The following is a 23,142-nucleotide window of genomic DNA, read 5'->3' as shown; positions in this document are numbered from 1 at the left end:
ACAGATGTGTTGAAGCAGAAGAGGCAGGCCACAGGGTGTGTGTAAGCAGGGGAAGAGGCCAGGCCACAGGGTGTGTGTATGTGTGTGTGTGTGTTGACAGATCAGCTCTCTGATGCAGGGAAGAGGCCAGGCCACAGGGTGTGTGTTTGTGTGTTGACAGATCAGCTCTCTTAAGCAGGGAAGAGGCCAGATCACAGGGTGTGTGTTTGTGTGTTGACAGATCAGCTCTGTGCTGCAGGGAAGAGGCCAGTTACCTGTCAACCTCAGGCCCCAATGAGCCTGGGCTGCGGTTTATCCCTAACACCCCAACACGCTGACACCCAGAGGGATAAAAGTAGGTCACCATGTTCTTTTGAACATCACTTCATTTAACCTCACACCTCCCAGGACTCAGTGGCAAAACAGTGGCAGCAGAGCAGTACAGCATCACTGGGTTAGATATGATAGTCAACAAAAAAAAAGTCACATTTGCTACTTTAGATTCACAGCTCAAGTTACTTATTACGTGCCTCTGTGAGATCAAGAAAACAAAACCTATTTTCTCTTCTCACAGAGTAGATAGATACACCATTCAAAGAGATGCAGGTAGCATACAGTATGTCACAAAGGTAAACAGGTGGTCTGTGTATATGATTTATACTCAACTTTTACAAAGGGATGATATATTCTGTAAGTACACTTTCAGAGGAAGGAAAGACAGTAAAAAGCACAGCGTCACATTGTCATTTACAGCAACGACCTGGGGAATCGCTACAGGGGAGAGCAGATGAATGAGCCAATTGGAAGCTGGAGATGATAAGGTGACCATGATGGTATGAGAGACAGATTGGGAATTTAGCCAGGACACCGGGGTTAACACCCCTACTCTTATGATAAGTGCCATGGGATCTTTAGTGACCACAGAGAGTCAGGACAGCCGTTTAACGTCCCATCCGAAAGACGGGAAATAAGTGAATATACACGTTGAATACACAGATTTCTGGTTCAAGTGCTACATTGTATGTTTCTCCCCAACCGGATCCATCTCAATCCATCTCAGAATGAACAGCAAACTCCACGTGTGTCCATGTGTCCATAAAAAAGTATTCTCTCCATTTGGACGGAGGAAAGGTCATAGGGCACCCCACATACACTGTCAGTGTAGTATCATGTGAGTCTGTCAGTGTAGTATCATGTGAGTCTGTCAGTGTAGTATCGTGTGAGTCTGTCAGTGTAGTATCGTGTGAGTCTGTCAGTGTAGTATCATGTGAGTCTGTCAGTGTAGTATCATGTGAGTCTGTCAGTGTAGTATCGTGTGAGTCTGTCAGTGTAGTATCATGTGAGTCTGTCAGTGTAGTATCATGTGAGTCTGTCAGTGTAGTATCATGTGAGTCTGTCAGTGTAGTATCATGTGAGTCTGTCAGTGTAGTATCATGTGAGTCTGTCAGTGTAGTATCATGTGAGTCTGTCAGTGTAGTATCATGTGAGTCTGTCAGTGTAGTATCATGTGAGTCTGTCAGTGTAGTATCATGTGTCTGTCAGTGTAGCACATGTGAGTCTGTCAGTGTAGTATCATGTGAGTCTGTCAGTGTAGTATCATGTGAGTCTGTCAGTGTAGTATCATGTGAGTCTGTCAGTGTAGTATCATGTGAGTCTGTCAGTGTAGTATCATGTGTCTATCAGTGTAGCACATGTGAGTCTGTCAGTGTAGCACATGTGATGTAGCACCTTCCTCTTCCACACTTTCCTTCAAACAAGCACCAAGTCCAGTGTTACAACTCCCAAACCAGTCCCAACCAGTCCCCCCATCAGACCTTGATAGTGTCCTTTCACAGTCCTCCCTCTATAGCCTAGTGGTCCGGGTGGATCGTCTGTTGTTCCACCGGTCCCCACGTTGGGCCGCAGCAGGGGGGTGGCAGTAACGCGGTGCCCAGCCTCGGGGCCTCTCCTGTGGGCTACGAGACCTGTCGGGGTCTGGGGGGGCTGGAAGTCAGGCCTCCTCGGCCGTGGCGTCTATCCCAGCATAGGTGAAGTTCTCAAAGAGCGCCATGTTCACGTAGGCCTGGGGTGGGATGTAAGGAGAGGAGTAGTTAGATAGTGGAGTCAGGAATTCATTCAGTAAGGAGGAGGAATTGTATGTAACCAGGACTAGGGATCTCCAAATCAGGAGGTAGGAAGCAGGAAATACAGAATCCTCCAACCAGGATTTGAAAAAAACAGGGAATTTATTGAAAGTTCCTGGAATGTTGCAACCCTAACCAGGACCTTCTGTGTCAACTCCTGCAAGACAACACAAACAAGTCTGGGACCAGGCTAACTCTGTACCCATTGGGATAGGTCAGGAGGTTGCTAGCGGATTGAAAATGTGAGTCCTAACTGAAACTGTAAGTTACAGACTCCTTACCTTCCTGGCCTCCTGCATTCTGTTGAGCTGTACAGAGATCTGGGAGAACGGAGGTCTCTCATAGGGCCGGTCTCTCCAGCACTGCCTCATCAACTCATACCTGGATAAAAAAAACTATTAACCAATTATAAAACCCACAACAAACTATAATAACTAGCTATAATGGTGCACACAGTCTCTGTCTGTGTCTCTCTCTATCTATGACTGTGTCCCTCTCTGTCTGTGTCTGTGTCTCTCTCTATCTATGACTGTGTCCCTCTCTGTCTGTGTCTGTGTCTCTCTCTATCTATGACTGTGTCCCTCTCTGTCTGTGTCTCTCTCTATCTATGACTGTGTCCCTCTCTGTCTGTGTCTGTGTCTCTCTGTCTGTGTCTGTGTCTCTCTGTCTGTGTGTCTCTCTCTGTCTGTGTCTCTATCTGTCTGTGTCACTGTCTATGACTGTGTCCCTCTGTCTGTGTCTGTGTCTCTCTGTCTGTGTTTGTGTCTCTCTGTCTGTGTCTGTCTCTCTGTCTGTGTCTCTCTCTGTCTGTGTCTGTGTCTCTCTCTGTCTGTGTCGGTGTCTCTCTCTGTCTTTGTCGGTGTCTCTCTGTCTGTGTCTCTCTCTGCCTGTGTCTGTGTCTCTCTATGTCTGTGTCTCTCTCTGCCTGTGTCTGTGTCTCTCTCGGTCTGTGTCTGTGTCTCTAGCTGTCTGTGTCTCTCTCTGTCTGTGCCTCTCTCTGTGCATCTCTCTGTCTGTGTCTCTATCTGTCTGTCTGTGTCACTGTCTGTGTTTCTGTCTGTGTCCCTCTCTGTCTGTGTCTGTGTCTCTCTTTGTCTGTGTATGTGTATCTCTTTGTCTGTGTCTGTCTGTGTCTCCCTCTGTCTGTGTCTCTCTCTGTCTGTGTCTCTCTTTGTCTGTGTCTCTCTCTGTCTGTGTCTGTCTCTGTCTGTGTCTCTCTCTGTCTGTGTCTCTCTTTGTCAGTGTCTCTCTATGTCTGTGTCTTTCTCTGTCTGTGTCTGTGTTTCTAGCTGTCTGTGTCTCTCTCTGTCTGTCTGTGTCACTGTCTGTGTCTGTGTCTCTCTCTGTCTCTGTCTGTGTCTGTGTCCCCCTCTGTCTGTGTCTCTCTCTGTATGTGTCTCTCTCTGTATGTGTCTTTCTCTGTCTGTGCCTGTGTCTCTAGCTGTCTGTGTCTCTCTCTGTCTGTGTCTCTCTCTGTGTCTGTGCATCTCTCTGTCTGTGCCTCTCTCTGTCTGTCTGTGTCTTTCTCTTTCTCTCTCTGTCTATGTCTGTGTCTCTCTTTGTCTGTTTCTGTGTCTCTCTATCTGTGTCTCTCTGTCTGTGTCAGTGTCTCTCTGTCTTTGTCTGTCTGTGTCTCTATCTGTCTGTGTTTCTCTCTGTCTCTGTCTGTGTCTCTCTCTTTCTCTCTATGTCTGTGTCTGTCTGTGTCTCTGTCTGTGTCTCTCTCTGTCTGTGTATCTTTCTGTCTGTGTATCTTTCTGTCTGTGTACCTTTCTGTCTGTGTTGTGTCCCTCTCTGTCTGTGTCTGTGTCTCTCTCTGTCTGTGTCTGTGTCTCTCTCTCTCTGTCTGTGTCTCTCTCTGTCTTTGTCTGTGTCTCTCTCTCTCTCTCTGTGTCTGTGTTTCTCTGTCTGTGTCTCTCTCGTCTGTGTCTCTCTCTGTCCGTGTCTCTCTCTGTGTCTTTGTCTATCTCTGTCTATCTCTGTCTTTGTCTGTGTCTCAATCTGTCTGTGTCTGTATATCTCTCTATCTGTGTTTATCTCTGTCTGTGTCTCTCTGTCTGTGTCTGTGTCTCTGTCTGTGTTGTGTATCTCTCTGTCTGTGTTGTGTGTCTCTCTGTGTGTGTCTGTGTCTCTCTCTATCTGTGTCTGTGTCTCTTTCTGTCTGTCTGTTCTTTCTCTGTCTTTCTGTGTCTGTGTCTGTCTGAGTCTCTCTCTGTCTGTCTGTCTCTCTCTCTGTGTCTGTCTTTGTCTGTCTGTCTGTCTGTATCTGTCTGTCTGTCTGTCTGTCTGTCTGTCTGTCTGTCTGTCTGTCTGTCTGTCTGTCTGTCTGTCTGTCTGTCTGTCTGTCTGTCTGTCTGTCTGTCTGTCTGTCTGTCTGTGTTGTGTGTCTCTGTGTGTGTCTGTGTCTCTCTCTATCTGTATCTGTGTCTTTTTCTGTCTGTCTGTTCTTTCTCTGTCTTTCTGTGTCTGTCTGTCTGAGTCTCTCTCTGTCTGTCTGTGTCTCTCTCTGTGTCTGTCTTTGTCTGTCTGTCTGTCTGTCTGTCTGTCTGTCTTACACTTCGTCGTCACAATTCCTGGGCTGTTCCATCCTGTAGCTCTGAGGGAGCTTCTCATAAAGCTCGGCACAGGTCATCCCACAGTAAGGAGTACCACCTGGTAGACAGACAGAGAGACGGTTTAACTTTTACAACCATACACTGACACGGGGCACTGACACGGGGCACTGACACGGGGCACTGACACGAGGCACTGACACGAGGCACTGACACGAGGCACTGACACGAGGCACTGACACGGGGCACTGACACGGGGCACTGACACGGGGCACTGACACGGGGCACTGACACGGGGCACTGACACGGGGCACTGACACGAGGCACTGACACGAGGCACTGACACGGGGCACTGACACGGGGCACTGACACGAGGCACTGACACGGGCACTGACACGGGGCACTGACACGAGGCACTGACACGGGGCACTGACACGGGGCACTGACACGGGGCACTGACACGGGGCACTGACACGAGGCACTGACACGGGGCACTGACACGGGGCACTGACACGGGGCACTGACACGGGGCACTGACACGGGGCACTGACACGGGCACTGACACGAGGCACTGACACGGGGCACTGACACGGGGCACTGACACGGGGCACTGACACGGGGCACTGACACGGGGCACGGACACGGGGCACTGACACTGGCCATGGACTGATGTCTGTCAGTCATAGTATTGATCAAAATCATCATCATCACCATCCTCACCGCCACCACCATCACCATCATCATCATCATCACCATCATAAACCATCATCATCACCATCATCATTATCATCACCGCCACCATCACCATCACCATCATCATCACCACCACCATCATCATCACCATCATAAACCATCATCATCACCATCATCATCATCATCACCATCATCACCACCACCATCATCATCACCATCATAAACCATCATCATCACCATCATCACCACCATCATCATCACCCTCATCAATCCTCATAGGAGGGGTTATTTTGCTCAGACTTTTATGACATAATATTTCCTAGAGTGAGGATGTTGTGTATTCTGAAGTTGTTTGTCCTCTGCCCCTCCCCCATTCTCTCTGTGACCTATGGTACATTTACAGTATGATGTGAAAGCTGTGGTGGAAATACTCTCTCAGGGTAACCGGAGGTGTTTTGATTATTTCATTTTGGGTGCCCACATGGCTGGGAATATACGCCAATAGTATTTCTCATCTGAAAATAGGAATAGAGTTCACACTTAACGTTAACTTGACGTCAACTTACCTAAACTCACTATCTCCCATAGAAGTACACCGAAAGACCATCTGAGAAAGAGAGAGTGAAGGACAATGAGGAACGGTGGAGAAGTAAAGGCCATTGAACAGTTAGAGTGAAATTGTAATTCCATCCATTAAACAGGGTAATTAGAGGTTTTATGTTGACTTGCCAATGTGAACTAACAAGATAATGTAGCCTACCCACTGCAAGTTGAACAGTTAACTGTCAGTCATTCTGTACAAATACAATATGACTCTGCCTCAGGTTATCTCTCTCTCTCTCTCTCTCTCTCTCTATTCAATTCAATCCAAGGGGCTTTATTGGCATGGGAAACATATGTTTACATTGCCAAAGCAAGTGAAATGGATAAACAAAAGTGAAATAAACAATAAATAAAAAATGAACAGTAAATATTACACTCACAAAAGTTCCAAAAGAATAAAGACATTTCAAATGTCATATTATGTCTATATATTTTCTCTCTCTCGTAAACAGAGTAATGGTCTGGTTATCTTTTCTTATGTTCTGTGTCCCTTAGCTCACACACACACACACACACACACACACACACACACACACACACACACACACACACACACACACACACACACACACACACACACACACACACACACACACACACACACACACACACACTACAGCTCATTTACAACTTGTTTACTACAGAAACGTCTCTCTTTTCTGCTAACCTAACCAACTCTTTTTCGTTTCACTTCCTGTAGCTGTCCTAGGGCCTTCCAGTCAGTTCTGAGGTGGGTATAAATAGTGTGTGTTTGACAGGCTCTGTGTGGTAGTGAGACCATCCACTGGCTCTATGTTCCTTAGGGCTTCCTGGGTTCTGTTATCAGTTTCCCCTGCCCTAAGTTATCAGTTCACCATTGACTGGAGGGGGGTGAACATGATTTGTTGTTTTGGACAGCAGGGCAGAGAGAGAGACCGGGATCATGTGACTGCTGGCATCGTATTGTCTTCCAACCGTTACTGGAACACACGGTATAATTGTTTAAATAAAGCCACGATTTGTTCTCGTTGAACTGTGAGTTTCCCAGACAGATACTCACACGTCACTCTTGGTGGTGTACACACTGTAGTTTAGGGACTCTATCGCCATCCAACGCACAGGCAACCTCCCCTGTAATGCAAAGAGAAAAGGTCAAGACATCGTACAGTTCAGTCCTCCTATGCAGTTTTCAGTCTGTCTAATACATGTAAAGGTGTATGATTCTCTCTTCTCATGACTTGCAGGGTTACTTGCTTGCCCTCTTACATCAACAATACTGCCCTCTTACATCAACAATACTGCCCTCTTACATCAACAATACTGCCCTCTTACATCAACAATACTGCCCTCTTACATCAACAATACTGCCCTCTTACATCAACAATACTGCCCTCTTCAGTTCCTTCCACTCATTTCACAGTCTTATGTATCATCTCTACTCATTTTGGGGAATCATTACAGACTAGTACACTGGCTATTGTTTGATAATGCACAGTGCTGTTTGTGACTGAGCACCCACCATGGTCTTCTTCACATAGACCTCCTCTCCTCTGGACAGACCGAAGTCTGCTATCTTAGCGACCAGGTTGTCTCCCACTAGAACGTTCCTCGCTGCCAGATCTCTGTGGATGAACTAGAGAGAGAGAGAGAGAGAGAGAGAGAGAGAGAGAGAGAGAGAGAGAGAGAGAGAGAGAGAGAGAGAGAGACAGTGAGAGAGAAAGAAAGAGAGAGAGAGAGAGAGAGACAGTGAGAGAAAGAGAAAGAAAGAGAGAGAGAAAGAAAGAGAGAGAGAGAGAGAGAAAGAAAGAAAGAGAGAGAGAGAAAGAAAGAAAGAGAGAGAGAGAAAGAAAGAGAGAGAGAGAGAGAGAGAGAGAGAGAGAGAGAGAGAGGAGGGAAGAGGGAGAAGAGGGAGGATGAAGATAACATCTGGGAATTATATAATTGAAAATGTATGTTGAGAGGAAAACTACATAAACGAAGATTCTCTGTCACATTTATCAATCATCATTTGTGTATTGAAGCTTGCACAGCTGTAAAACAATGAAATAAAAGTATGCTGCCAAACTTGGAATAAGAACCACATAGAACTGGCAACTCCCCTCCCAACACAGGGACACATCTTTAGAGTTCACAGAGACATCTGTGTGTATACCATACCTGTTTGTCACTAAGGTAGTGCATGCCAGTTGCCACGTCGACGGCAAACTGCAGCAGTTGTTGTGAGGTGAGGGTGGATGCGGTGCCATGCTCCTTGGCAAAGGCGGGGTCTGTCTCCAGGACTCTGCTCTTACGCAGAAAGTCAAGCAGGTTACCATAGGGGGCGTACTCAATGGCAATATACAGGTACCCTACACAGGTAGAGAGAGGCAGTTAGGGGAAAGTGAAGGAAGTTTATGATCTACTTGTACACTTTATGGAGAAGGTTGCTAAGGGAGATACCATACGCATAAAAGTTAGCCATGGAAAGGTTAACTGAGTGTCATAATGTAACCATAGAAATATAATTCTAGTTCTGTGTTGTAGTCATCATAATTGTATCAAGAGATGGAGAGAGAGAGAGAGAGAGAGAGAGAGAGAGAGAGAGAGAGAGAGAGAGAGAGAGAGAGAAGAGAGAGAGAGAGAGAGAGAGAGAGAGAGAGAGAGAGAGAGAGAGAGAGAGAGAGAGAAAGAAAGAACCATCATTAACCAGCCATTCTGGTTTCTCTCTCAGGGCTACTTTAGAACCAGCAGGATTGTGAAACACAGTGGTTTGGCAGGATGTATTTTTCTCATGGTTGAGTTGTTTTTGTAATCTCCCTCTAAAGTACAAAGAGAAACAGGCAATTCAATTATGTCCCGAAAGCATCAGATGTGGTATGTAAATTGAAATGTCATGCTCAGAGCTTTGGTCCCAAGACTCTGTATCACACAAATAGATATGCAGCAGTGAAACAGTTGGCTGATGTGGCATATGGACAACCAAAACAAATGCTTCTTGCAGATAGCCAGGGTTTGTTTGGGTTGGACGACACACAGTCGTGTCCAGGTGCACATCTGTACGCATCCGGATAACTCAGGATATTAACCACTTCATGCCCTGCATGTTGGGCTCAGGCGACTAAGCAATATGGAATCAGGACTGAACAAATACAAAGTTGACCTACATTTACAGTTTACACAGCTTGACATCTTAAAATCACATGCTATAGCAAAACATAAAATAATACAGACTTATTTCTATCAACTTGCTTCAAAACTCATATTTAAAAGTATTCCCTTGAAGAGGGAAGTAGTATTATATTACAGCCAGCAGTATTATTATAGCGTCAATTAAAAGCATGTCATTCCCACCCTGACCAGTAGGTGGGAGACTCACCCCTGTTTTCACAGGCTCCTATGAGATTGATGATGTTGGGATGCTGGCCCAGTTTACACAATACCTCCAGCTCTCCTGCAAAGTCCCGGTGGTCATTCTCAGAGGCAAACTCTGCTCAAAACGAAACACAGCAAACATAGCAAGTTACAAACAGGTACAGAGAAAGAAGCTTGTTCAATTTGACCCCTGGCTTGTTGTCAGAGTTTTTAGTGTGTGTGTCATTGTGTCTGTGTGTGTCTGTTTTGGTGTGTGTGCCTGCGTGTGTTTGTGTGGTACATACTACCTTTCAGCATCTTGATAGCAGCGCTCATCTTGGCCCCATCCTTCTTGATCATGGCCTTGATGACCTGGCCGAAGTTGCCCTCTCCGATGACGTCCTCAAACTTGATGTCATCCCACTCCAGGATGGGGTAGGTGAGGGACTCGGCGGCAGGCTTGGGTCTCCTCGTCAGGGTCAGGGTCCCAGAGTTAAACTGCAGGATGGTCTCCTCTCCCTACGGGTTGCAATGATTCATTTTGAATCAGTCAAAGTATAAAAATTGTATATATAGAGAGGTTTCTAATAATATGTCGCTATGTATAATATAGCGTAAAAGTGGATATATATACACTGTACAAAATATTAAGAACACCTGCTTTCCACAGTATAATGGCCGGGTGAGTCCAGGTGAACTATATGATCCCTTATAGATGTCACCTGTTAAATCCACTCCAATCAGTGTAGATGAATGGGAGGAGACAGGTTAAAGAAGGATTTACAAGCCTTGAAACAATTGAGAAATGGATTGTGTATGTGTGCCATTCGAGGGTGAAAGGGCAAGAGAAAAGATTTGAAGTGCTTTTGAACGGGGTATGGTAGTAGGTGCCAGGCACACTGGTTTGAGTGTCAAGAACCGCAACACTGCTGGGTTTTCACACTCAAAAGTTTCCCATGTCCATCAAGAATGGTCCACCACCCAAAGGACTTCCAGCCAACCTGACACAACTTTGGAAAACAATGGAGTAAACATTGTCCAGCATCCCTGTGGAATGCTTTTGACACTTTGAAGAATCCATACCCTGATGAATTGAGTCTGTTCTGAGGGCAAGAGGGGGTGCAACTCAATATTAGGAAGGTGTTCTTAATGTTTGGTACACTCAGTGTATATTTAGTGAACTAGTTAATGACTGTGGTATGCCGTGTCTCTCTCTCTCACTCTGTCTCTCACCGATCCAGACTGGTAGGTGAAGTTGCGTCTGCGGTTGAGCAGGGTCTTGCGGATGCAGAAGAGGGCCAGCAGGGCCAGCAGGATGGTGACACAGGTGACCGTCACAGACCCCACTACCGCCACCACCAGCTGGTAGCCCTCGCTGCCTGGACGCCCCCCCACACCCTGGGTGGTTGGAGTGAAGTCCTGGAAGCCTGAAAGGGGAGGAGTGGTAGAGGAGGAGATGAGGAGAGGAGGAGAAGAGGAGGGGAGGAGGAGGAGATGAGGAGGGGAGGAGGAGGAGATGAGGAGGGGAGGAGGAGGAGATGAGGAGGAGAGGAGGAGATGAGGAGGGGAGGAGGAGATGAGGAGGGGAGGAGGAGGAGATGAGGAGGAGAGGATGAGATGAGGAGGGGAGGAGGAGGAGATGAGGAGGAGATGAGGAGGGGAGGAGGAGGAGATGAGGACGAGAGGAGGAGATGAGGAGGGGGGAGGAGATGAGGAGGGGAGGAGGAGATGAGGAGGGGAGGAGGAGGAGATGTGGAGGAGAGGAGAAGATGAGGAGGGAAGGAGAAGGAGATGAGGAGGAGATGAGAAGGGGAGGAGGAGATGAGGAGGGGAGGAGGAGGAGATGAGGAGATGAGGAGGAGAGAGGAGGAGATGAGAAGGTGATGAGGAGGCAAGGAGGAGATGAGGAGGAGGGGAGGAGATGAAGAGGGGAGGAGGAGGAGATGAGGAGGAGATGAGGAGGGGAGGAGGAGGAGATGAGGAGATGAGGAGGAGAGGAGGAGGAGATGAGAAGGGGAGGAGGAGATGAGGAGGAGATGAGGAGGGGAGGAGGAGATGAGGAGGGGAGGAGGAGGAGATGTGGAGGAGAGGAGAAGATGAGGAGGGAAGGAGGAGGAGATGAGGAGGAGATGAGAAGGGGAGGAGGAGATGAGGAGGGGAGGAGGAGGAGATGAGGAGATGAGGAGGAGAGGAGGAGGAGATGAGAAGGTGATGAGGAGGCAAGGAGGAGATGAGGAGGAGGGGAGGAGATGAAGAGGGGAGGAGGAGATGAAGAGGGGAGGAGGAGGAGATGAGGAGGGGATGAGGAGGTGTGCAGTGAGAATCACCTGGGCATCTCCTATTTCTTATGTACAATAGGCTAAGTATCCTTAGTATTAGGCTAAGTATCTCCTCTCTCTCACTCACTCACTCACTCACTCACTCACTCACTCACTCACTCACTCACTCACTCACTCACTCACTCACTCACTCACTCACTCACTCACTCACTCACTCACTCACTCACACTCACTCACTCACTCACTCACTCACTCACTGTTATTCATTTGGGATTACAGAGCGGCGTAATCTAACTCACCATCTCCCTGGGTCCTGGCATGGACCAACTTGCTCCACTCCCCCGGTACTTTAGAGAAGGCTCTCACTCTGAACTGGTAGAGAGTACTCCCGTTAAGTGCTGTCACGTCTTTAGCTGTCTTGTTGCCATCGTCAGTATCTACCCAGGGGTGCAGGCTGCCCTGACCCACTGGCTGGTACTCTATGATGTACTTCACTATGCCCCCGTTAGGGTCCTCAGGGGGCTGCCACTTCACCTGCACCGCAGACACAGACAGGGGCAGGGCCTGGACATTACGAGGGGAGGAGGGACCTGAGGGAGAGGGGGAGAGGGGAAAAGAGAGGAGAAAAGTTGTATCTTATGCTACATGGCTACATGGCTACATGGCTACATGGCTACATGGCTACATGGCTATTGCCCAACGCTGCACAATGTTTTCATCCTGATTTCCTTTCTTTAATCATGACACACTACGAGGGCAGGGGGGAGCCACATTCACCGCTAAGCCAATAGAAAGAGCTTTTGTTAGTTACCCTGGCTGTTGATGCGGAAGTGATAAGGCTTAGAGGCAGGCCCCAGACTGCCACAGTTGAGCAGCCTGACGACCACTGTGTAGTCTTGGTGGTACTGCAGGTTGTAGAACTTGGTGGAGAGCACATTGAGCAGGGTGGTCTCCTCTCTCAGCTTCTCTCCTGAGGGGGAGGGCCCGAAGAGCTGCACTAAGAACCCGCTGGCCGCACCCACGGCCCCGCCATCGTTACCAGGCAACAGCCAGCGTACGGTGGCGTTGCGGCCCTCCAGCGAACTGAAGTCAATCTCCGGTCGAACCGTTGGCTCTACAGCAGCGACACAGAACACGCAGTCAGGGAGAGGTCCACCAGCCTGGGATACTTACTCATTCTACTGTTTACTTAGCCTCTGGCTTACAGACGGACAAAGAACATTCTGATCTGGTCACTTATAGACCTCAGAATTAAAGAACCATTCTCACACAGATTCAGAATCAGCACTTAGCTGTCCACTAGGACAAACTTCTACTAACTTCAACTCACACACACACACACACACACACACACACACACACACACACACACACACACACACACACACACACACACACACACACACACACACACACACACACACACACACACACACACACACACACACTCCCCCTCTGCAGCTTCACCAAACCTCCGTTCTGACTTTCTTCCATTACATTCCAAAAACTAAAATGGCCGCTATGTTGTTTCTCACCTGGACAGTCAGTCTCCATGATGGCCTCGGGCCCCAGAGATCCCTCCCCTCCCTCCCCAGGACGGGTCAGCTGGACACGGACGTGGTAGCGTGTAGACGGCTTCAGATTCATCAGAGTTATAGGCTCTCTACTGTACACTGAAGAACATGAACACAGAGAGAGAGAGCATCAGAGACCATTATCAATGTAGCATAGGGATCTAAAGTGTATAATGTATAATTAAGCAACAAGGCCCGAGCCGGGCAACACGGAGTGCCTGGACACAGCCCTTAGCCGTGGTATATTGGCCAATATACCACAAACCCCAAGGTGCCTTATTGCTATTATAAACTGGTTACCAATGTAATTAGAGCAGTAAAAATACATGTTTTGTCATACCCATGGTATACGGTCTGATATACCACAGTGATTATTCCTGTGAAATGGATAATAACGCATGTTGCCACTTGCCAAGATATGTAGTTGTAACTCCCATGACTTTACATGAGCTCAAACTCCACCTGACATACCTATGATGGAGGACCAGGAGTCTCCGGTCTCCATGGGCTTGTAGAGGAGCTTGGTGGAGTCTATGGGTCCGTCTCCTCTGTAGGAATCCACAGGCATCACCACCAGTTGCTTACTCCTCTTCTCCAGCAGCTTGGGAGGGGTGTTGGGGCACGGCGGCTCTGGGGAGAGAGCGGGTGGGGGTGAGGATGTGGGTGAGATGGGTGATATGACGAGTTTCAACCAGAACATTAAAACCTTTTTATCTACCCTTTTTCTCAGTGTGTACTTAGGACAGGTTTCCCACTCAAATCAAGTCCTGCACTAAAAAGTATGTTCAAGTCCAGGAGTAGGGTTCCTCTGTGTCTAGGAAAGCTGCCCTCAATGTTAAGCACCTCACACAGACTGATCTGGACCAGTAAAATACTTCTCTCTTCTGACCTTTGACAGTGAGGTTGAACTTGCGGGAGTCTTGTCCCCCATTGGTGGAGACCCTGCACTCCCATAACCCAGCATGCTCGAAGGACAGACGAGGGATCTCAAACTGGGCTGTGCTCTTATTGGAGTCCATGGTGGTGCGAGACGCCTGAGAGATGTCCAAATAGATATTGGTAAGTCTGTATGTTGAGCCAACTGACATTAACATAAAAAATATTGACCTATTTTCACTGTTACAAAAACACAGAATTTCCCAAATCTCACTGACAACACCATCACAGTTTGATTCCCAGTAATGGAATAATCCAATATAAAATAAACACCCTGGCCATCCCTCCATTGCCTCTACCTTGAGCACAGAACTGTCCAGTTTGCGCAGCTCGATGCTGGTGTGGCTAGGCAGGGGGTTGCCTGTGGCAGAACACAGGATCTCAGGGCTGGAGTCAAGGTTCCACTCCAGACTACTGGCCATGTCCAAGATCTGAGGGGCGCGGTCTGATGGGGGAGAAACAGATGAAGATGAGGAAGAAGATGCTTGGTAGAGGCACCAGTGGTGATGATGAGGAGGAGGAGGAAGTCATGTTTTCCCGACCTGATTTCTCACAGTGCTGTCCTCTCCAGCCAGTGGGACACTGGCATCCACTGAAACGGTTACACACTCCCCCGTTCTTACACCTACAGCTCAGCCTGCAGTCTGCCCCGTACATGTCCCTGTGGCAGGCTGGGGGAGGGAAGACATTAGGATGGGAATGCCAAGGTGTTGGAGTTCTAATAAGTGTGTCATGAATTGCTACCTGATCTGGCTGTGCATGTTATGTACGTATCTATTTTAACACATGCAGTAATGTTGATAGGTTGGTTGTACAGTACAATCAATATTTATTGGTCAATCCAAGGCTGAAAATACGCCATAACCCTAATTATAACAAATGAACTCACATCTGTTGCAGTGGTTCCCAAACCATCCGCTGGCACAGGAGCATCCGTAAGGGTCAGCCAGGCAGAACCTTAACCCTACACAGTCCAGCTCTGACCTGCACCTCTCCTGACAGTTACGGCCAAACATCCCCTCTCTGCAGGCTGGAAGAGAATACATTACAAGTCCTAGATTTAGTACAGGACAGGTACAGTTACTTCAGACAGTTTGTCAATAGAATATACTTGTATTTTACACACACCACGCACGCACTTATACATACTTATGGACACACACACACACACACTACAAATTAGCAATTGTGTGTATGTGTCAGCTTCAAGGCCACAATTTTATTCTTTAACATAGTGCCTGTAACCCCCCCCCCCCCCACCCCCTCCTCCCCCCCACACACAACCACACTCACACCCAGACACAGCCACACTCACCTGTCTCGCAGCGCATCCCCATGAACCCTGGTGGACAGATACAGTCCCCATCACTGTCGTGGCACACCCCTCCATTGAGACACTCTGGACAGTCCTTGTCACAGTCGGCACCCCACTTCTTACTGCCACAGTCTGGGAGCGACAGCAGAGAAGCATCAGTGGCCAACCCACCCAAAAACAAACACCTGATCCATATGTCAATCATCATACAGATCCTTGTAATGGTTAGCAGTAAGAGAGATGCTGCTGGGAGAGGTGTTGGAGGGCCAGTAGGAGGCACTCTTTCCCCAGGGCAGTAATTGGGGACATTGCCCTTGTGTTGGGTTCAGTCTTTCGGATGGGACGTTAAACGGGTGTCCTGACTCTCTGTGGTCACTAAAGAGCCCATGGCACTTATCATAAGAGTAGGGGTGTTAACCTCGGTGTCCTGGCTAAATTCCCAATCTGGCCCTCATACCATCATGGCCGCCTAATCATCCCCAGCTTCCAATTGGCTCATTCATCCTCCCTCCTCTCCCCTACTAACTATTCCCCAGGTCGTTGCTGTAAATGACAATGTGTTCTCAGTCAACGTACCTGGTAAAGTAAGGGTTAAATATAAAGGTAATACAGGTGTCAATCAGACTATTAACTTAGTACTACTTATTAACTATAATCAGACTATTAACTTAGTACTACCAATGTCCAACCGAAAATGTTTCAGAGAAGAAATAACTAAATGTATTGTCAGGCTTTTATATCCAGATGAAAAGAGATCAATCCCAGTAGCGATGGGAAGTTCAGCTTATTTTACTGACTCTAATCTTTTTCACTCGTTCAGTCAAAATAACAAATCTTTCAACTCTTTTTATTTGAGTCAGTAATGCCCAGAACACCAGGACCCCCTACTGGTGAACGATGAACTGAAAACTCAAGAGTCATGATTCTACAAGCCTCTCATATGTCGTTCACCATATGGGGCTTATTGGAGCTGTCATTTGCGACTGAAACTTGTTAAATTTGTTGATTGCTAGGCATACAAATAAGATAATTTTTTGCTACATTCGATGCGAAGTTGTGGCCGCAACCAGACTAGATTGTGAAGGACTTATGGCAGAATGCATTGCTTGACTGTTGTGAGGGTGATAAGCACAATGTCGTTCGTAAACTGCAGCCCCCAAATGATTTGCTCTCGAGTTGGAGATTGTTGAGTAGAGGCTGTGTATGTTTTGGTTCTACAAAGCTGTGTCCATCATAACATTCAATAATCAATGAACTGCAGTCATTCTTACACCATCTTACACTGAGCAGGAAGAGACTGTATTAATACTGCTGCCAGCACTAGCCGGTCAAACAAACTACTACAATGAACGAGTCAATTTGTGTATGTGTGTGCATGTGTGTATGTGTGTATGTGTGTCTTTGTGCGTGTGTGTGTGTGTGTGTTTAATATGAACACCCTTTCTCTACCTCTGACAATCAGCCTCATCCAGGCTCCATTGATGGGACTGTCTCCCACGAAGCATGCACTGTAGATGCCCTCGTTGGCACGAGCCACGTTCTCAAGGGTTACTACAGTCGTACTGTTGGACACATCACCCCAGTGGGTCATGTAGAAATAGTTTCCTGGTATAGAACACAGTATGAGTCAGGACATAGGACAAGATCTCATTAACATCATTAATCAATGAATCAAGCAATTGGCTATATTGCCATGTCATTTTCTCATTTAGATGAATCTATTCCCTCCCCCCCTCCATGCCATCCCTCCCTCCCTCCGTAACTCACCATTGTACTTCCAGGTGACATCTCTCCTCTGGGAGCTGAGGACCTGCATGGCCAGGTGGACTGTGTCCCCTTTGTTAGTCGTTACTGTGAGGTGGACCGGGACAAAAAGACCTGGAAGGAGCAATACAGAAGAAGATGTGTTTTCTCTCTCTCTCTCTCTCTCTCTCTCTCTCTCTCTCTCTCTCCCTCTCCCCCTCTCCCTCTCTCCCTCTCTCTCTCTCTCTCTCTCTCCCCCTCTCTCCCTCTCTCCCGCTCTCTCTCTCTCCTCCCTCTCTCCCTCCCTCTTTCCCCCTCTCTCTCTCTCTCTCTCTCTCTCTCTCTCACACTCTCATTCTTTCACTGAGAGCCTCTTCCTTACCTTTGCTGTAGTTGTTGATGAGAGTGACTGTGACCAGGTTTCTAGTAGGACTAGTTCCCTTTGATGCATGACAATAGAAGATGCCCGTCTGGTCCACTATACTAACAAACTCGTTGGCCACCACCTCCTTGGTCTTGGGCCTCTTGACGCTGTATTGGGATGGTGAGGGGAGGATGAGAATGCTGTTGTCCTTCTTGATGTCCAGGTCTAACTCTGCTGCGTCCCGCTCCCCTATGAGGCAAGATATGGAGAAGCGCTGAGGGGTGGAGGCCACGGCGTTGGAGATCATCGTCAGGTCTGTAACCGCACCTGTAAGGACGAGATGGCATCGCTCACATGATACAGTAATCTACACTATTTTGAGATAAAACAACAAAGGGAATCTACTGATGTTATAAAAATCAGTTAATTCATTCTAACCCAAACCAACAGACCTATTTCAATCTTACCCTACGAGGTCCGGGCTATTGCTGGTGTTCTGTTCTACCAGATTATTAAGAATTGTGGAAAAAAGCAATGGAACTGGCTTCGAGGTCCAGGTTAGAATTTGAGGGCCTGAGGGCTTAACACTACAACCTGGGGACATATTTCAGTTACAAACTGACCTAGAATCAGGGCCCCCAACATAAATCATTAGGAGCCAAATAAGAAAACACATCATATATGGTGGCACAGAAATGGTGCAACATAAATCCGACCACATTCCTGTTCTGTGGCATTTGAGCCCTGATCCACGGAACAATAGAAGGAAACAGGGATGAGCTCCTGCTCTCTCAGGAGGATGCATTCTGCACTCCCCTTGAACTTTTATAGTAGCCCAAAACGTGTTGTGTCAAATCAATTCTGATGTTCAGAAATCTAAATTACAGTGAGTTGCCTTGCATAGCCTACGTTATAGCCTTCTTTATGGGGCTCAAACATTCAGTGGTAATGATTACAACATCTAATAAGCACCTTGAGTAACGTAGCTTATACCTATTTCAGATAGAAGGTGTAGTATTTTACCTGTAAAAAAATACCAGGCAATGTTTATATGGGCCCCTTTCAAAAAGCCCCTTATTTACCACTTTCTTGCATGTATACATACTGCTTTTATACATATCAGTGGGTAACTGGTAAATTAGGAAGAGAAGAGGGAAGGGGGGGATGTTGTTAAACCTTGGGGGCTGTTTGTATTTCAAACAGGGAGGTCTTAGCCTAGTGGTTAAGAGTGTTGGGCCAGTAACTGAGAGGTTGCTGGTTCAAATCCCCGACCCGACTAGGTGAAAAAACTGACACTGTGCCTTTGATCAGGGCACTTAACTGTAATTGGCTAAATTAATCAAATGTAAAAATGAAAGCCAGAAAAAAATAATAAAAAAATATCCCAAAGCTGTGGATTTTCTCCATCCTCCACCTGTGTCAAGGTCATGCCACGCGTTGTGTAAGAGCTATTGAAGACTGAGATCCGAAATCGTAATATATACAGTATACAGTTGAAGTCAGAAGTTTACATACACTTAGGTTGGAACTCGTTTTTCACCCACTCCACAAATTTCTTGTTCACAAACTATAGTTTTGGCAAGTAGGTTAGGACATCTACTTTGTACATGACACAAGTAATTTTTCCAACAATTGTTTACAGACATATTTTTTCACTTATAATTCACTGTATCACAATTCCAGTGGGTCAGAAGTTTACAAACACTAAATTGGCTGTGTCTTTAAACAGCTTGGAAAATGTCATGTCATGGCTTTAGAAGCTTCTGATAGGCTAATTGACATCATTTGAGCCATTGGAGGTGTACCTGTGGATGTATTTCAAGGCCAACCTTCAAACTCAGTGCCTCAGCTTGACATCATGGGAAAATCTAAAGAAATCAGCCAAGACCTCAGAAAAAAAGTGCAGACCTCTACAAGTGTGGTTCATCCTTGGGAGCAATTTCCAAATTCCTGAAGGTACCACGTTCATCTGTACAAACAATAGTAGGCAAGTATAAACACCATGGGACCACACAGTCGTCATACCCCTCAGGAAGGAGACCCGTTCTGTCTCCTAGAGATGAACGCACTTTGGTGCGAAAAGTGTAAATCAATCCCAGGGACCCTTTGAAGGGACCCCTGTGAAGACGCTGGTGGGAACTGGTACAAAAGTATCTATATCCACAGTAAAACAAGTCCTATATCGACATAACCTAAAGGCCACTCAGCAAGGAAGAAGCCACTGCTCCAAAACTACCATAAAAAAGACAGACTACGGTTTGCAACTGCACATGGGGACAAAGATCGTACTTTTTGGAGAAATGTCCTCTGGTCTGATGAAACAAAAATATAACTGTTTGGCCATAATGACCATCATTGCGTTTGGAGGAAAAAATGGGAGGCTTGCAAGCCGAAGAACACCATCCCAACCGTGAAGCACGGGGTGGGCAGCATCATGTTGTGTGGGTGCTTTGCTGCAGGAGGGACGGGTGCACTTCACAAAATAAATGGCTTCATGAGGAAGGAAAATTATGTGGATATATTGAAGCAACATCTCAAGACATCAGTCAGGAAGTTAAAGCTTGGTCCAAATGGGTTTTCCAAATGGACAATGACCCCAAGCATACTTCCAACAAAGCAAGGTATTGGAGTGGCCATCACAAAGCCCTGACCTCATCCTATAGAAGATTTGTGGGCAGCACTGAAAAAGCATGTGAAAGCAAGGAGGCCTACAAACCTGACTCAGTCACGCCAGCTCTGTAAGGAGGAATGGGCCAAAATTCACCCAACTTATTGTGGGAAGCTTATGGAAGGCTACCTGAAACATTTGACCCAAGTTAAACCATTTAAAAGCAATGCTACCAAATTCTAATTGAGTGTATGTAAACTTCTGACCCACAGGGAATGTGATGAAAGAAATCAAAGAACTAAAAGCTGAAATAAATCATTCTCTCTTACTATTATTCCAACATTTCACATTCTTAAAATAAAGTGGTGATCCTGACTGACCTAAACCAGGGAATATTTACTAGGATTAAATGTCAGGAATTGTGAAAAACTGAGTTTAAATGTATTTGGCTAAGGTGTATGTAAACTTCTGACAACTGTATATATATGTTTTATGGATTATTCATCCACCCCTGTTTCAGAATATACCATCTTCATAGTCATGGCATGCTTGGTTCAATAGCTATTGATAAGAGAATATCCACTGAATATCCCGTATGAAACCAATTTTACCTTGGTCAAAAAACAAGCAGGCATTGTACATTTGTGTGATCTTTGACTGTGTGTGAACGGGGTATTACTGTGTTTTTAGGATACAATTTATTTAGGGTTCAAAATTGAATGGATCGGAATAAGCTTGTCCCCTCCACTTACCTGACACAGGTATGAGGCACAACAAGTACAAGATATCAATCATAATTGTAATCCTCAAAACCGCAAATCACAAATGAGCAGTGGCTTCTCCAATCCAATTCTTCGGTTAAAAGCGGACACTTCTACATTCCTAGCGGCGGTCCCCAGCGTGCCAAAGAACCGCGCGTGTTTTTGCGCATTTCCATCAATTCCGGTAACTGTTTTTAACAGTAAAGTAATCCTCGCAGTTATATCTCTTTCCCTATGAGTGTTCCAGATCATGTCACATTCTCCAGATCCAATCTGAGCGTTCTGACTCTGGGTGGGAGAGGAGAGGAAGGAAGAGCGTCACGAGGGGAAAGAGGTCGTTACTCTCCAAAAGCCTTGGTTCTGATTTCAGGAGTTGCAGAGTTTTGCGTTAGTTTGTGGATTAGCCTACTTTCTACTTGTCATAGAATGTAAATTCGTTTTCTAATCAATTTCTATATTTCCACCAAATGTGTTGTTAGCCAAGTCAATAATTCACCTAGGCCTAAAAAATAGCATTTTGAAAAAGGATCCTGCAACAAATGTCATCATTGTTTTATGTATTTGCACAGTTTTGACGATGCCCAAGAATGGTTGGTTTTAATGCATTTAGATGTGCATGTGTTTTTTATTTCCCTTCAGACATATTCTACATCTCTCTGCTCCAGGCTGGTCTCATAGATTAGACATAACATAGTAAACGAAAATCCGGGACACTCAAATTAGAATATGTTAGGTTTGGTATGGTTACATAAGACATAAGGTTACTTAAGGGAAAAACAATAGTAGGCTTGTTGGTTGGGGTGGATGGTTGGGCATATAACTAAAATGTTGCCTGTTTGAATCCAGCCTGGTCTCATAGACTAGACATAGCATAGTAAATGTAAGTCAGGGACAGTGAAATTAGTATATGTATACGTTTGGTATGGTTACATAAGACAAAAGGTTTCTTAAATGCCAAAAAATGAAAGTAAGTTGGTTGGTCAGGGTGGATGTATAACGCAAACCTCTAGCAACTCAAAGGATGTGGGTTTGAATCGCAACACAGAAAACTTCAGAATTGTATCTTTCCCTAAATGCTGACACTGCCTTTTGCATGGTAGTAATAGTAGGCCTATGCACACTGAGTTTTCTCTAGCTGCAAATCTGTTCTGAAAGGCCACAGTCAGATCTGTGTAATAATAGTAGATGGGTAATGTAATAGCTGTGTTCTTTCCCCCCAGTAAGTTGGTTGTGATCCCTGCAGCTGGTGGTCATTTGGCCTCTACTTCACTGTTCCAACCAGCCTGAGGAAATGATTATGAACAGTCTGCTTGTTGAGTCTCTGCTATTCTATCATTACAGCTGTAATCAGATGGATCAGGTCCCGTGTCTCACTTTTTAATACTCATTTAGAAAAGTTTAAATATCACTCACTTCTCTTATTTCTGGACGGGCGGGCTTTGAAATGGTTGTCTTTACGTTTCCTGATGCCCTCAGATAACTGAAGTTGACTCAACGTCTTATTGTTCGAAACTTCCTGTTTTCGATAAGAGAGTTCAAGATTTGCTTAAAATGGAGTGTATTTCTGAGGGATTTGAGGGCTTGGTTCAGATAAATACAATTCTGATATAATCTACAACTCACTTGTTACATTTGTCTTATGTGATTGCATGAAACTGCTCAAAACAGGTGAGGACACAATATTTCACTGTACCATTGAATAGCATAATCATAATACAAAAATTACAAAAATACTTTGATGAGGTGTCCAGAGCAGGAGACTATTGTTATGTCTCCAGGTCAGAATGTTTCCATTTTGATACAGGCCGAACGGAGGGCACTTCCCAGTGTTGGCTCAGGTTTGTTTTAGTCTGTGGTTCTATGACGGTGACCTCCCTGTCCCTGATACTGTAAATAGACCATCACCTTGAGAGGGCCTTCCTATTTCCTCTACACAGGGTCACAAACACTACACTCACACGACTGACTCATCACACATGACAATGAGGACAGAGACTCATCTTATCAGTCACACTGACTACACTTTCTGTCAGGGACACAAGAATTCCACACTTTTTTTGTTATACAATTTCTTCCCAGGATGAATTACAAATAATTGCACAACTTATTCTCAGAAGGAAATAAATCAAATCAGTTTCATACCAGTTTTTAGGAGGAGATCCAACTTGGCCGTGGTGCAAACGTTTTATTGTGTTCAAATACTCTCGCTGTTCTCAGAGATGGATGGAAGGTAGAGCACATGGACAGACAGATGCAGAAACAAACAGACATCTTGGTGGTTGCAGAGTGAGTGGAGCCACAGG

General features: G+C 46.1%; 1 protein-coding gene across 5 annotated transcripts; it reads right to left on the bottom strand.

Moving 5' to 3' along the window:
* Window positions 1–619: 619 nt before the first annotated feature.
* LOC115108778 (tyrosine-protein kinase receptor Tie-1-like) lies at window positions 620–23,142 on the bottom strand. 5 transcript variants are annotated; one of them, XM_065009227.1, is made up of 23 exons: window positions 22,982–23,142; window positions 17,489–17,797; window positions 17,131–17,241; window positions 16,813–16,968; window positions 15,364–15,495; window positions 14,938–15,078; window positions 14,591–14,719; window positions 14,348–14,493; window positions 14,002–14,146; window positions 13,584–13,742; window positions 13,074–13,211; window positions 12,350–12,652; window positions 11,838–12,128; window positions 10,481–10,686; window positions 9,568–9,778; window positions 9,285–9,398; window positions 8,087–8,277; window positions 7,449–7,562; window positions 6,990–7,060; window positions 5,914–5,954; window positions 4,658–4,754; window positions 2,384–2,483; window positions 620–2,041 (listed from the first exon to the last, which is right to left on the bottom strand). In XM_065009227.1, the coding sequence occupies exons 2-23, from the start codon at window positions 17,775–17,777 to the stop codon at window positions 1,970–1,972; spliced, it is 3,357 nt and encodes a 1,118-aa protein (XP_064865299.1). In that variant the 5' UTR covers window positions 17,778–17,797; window positions 22,982–23,142; the 3' UTR covers window positions 620–1,969. The 5 variants fall into 5 exon arrangements, with proteins under 5 accessions (XP_064865299.1, XP_064865295.1, XP_064865296.1 ...); XM_065009223.1 differs by lacking the exon at window positions 22,982–23,142 and adding an exon at window positions 20,831–21,124; XM_065009224.1 differs by lacking the exon at window positions 22,982–23,142 and adding an exon at window positions 20,831–21,124 and having other exon boundaries at window positions 9,285–9,395.

The sequence above is a fragment of the Oncorhynchus nerka genome, linkage group LG24, assembly GCF_034236695.1.
Source record: "Oncorhynchus nerka isolate Pitt River linkage group LG24, Oner_Uvic_2.0, whole genome shotgun sequence".
NCBI lineage: Eukaryota > Metazoa > Chordata > Actinopteri > Salmoniformes > Salmonidae > Oncorhynchus > Oncorhynchus nerka.
This window is presented reverse-complemented; position numbering and strand designations above follow the sequence as displayed.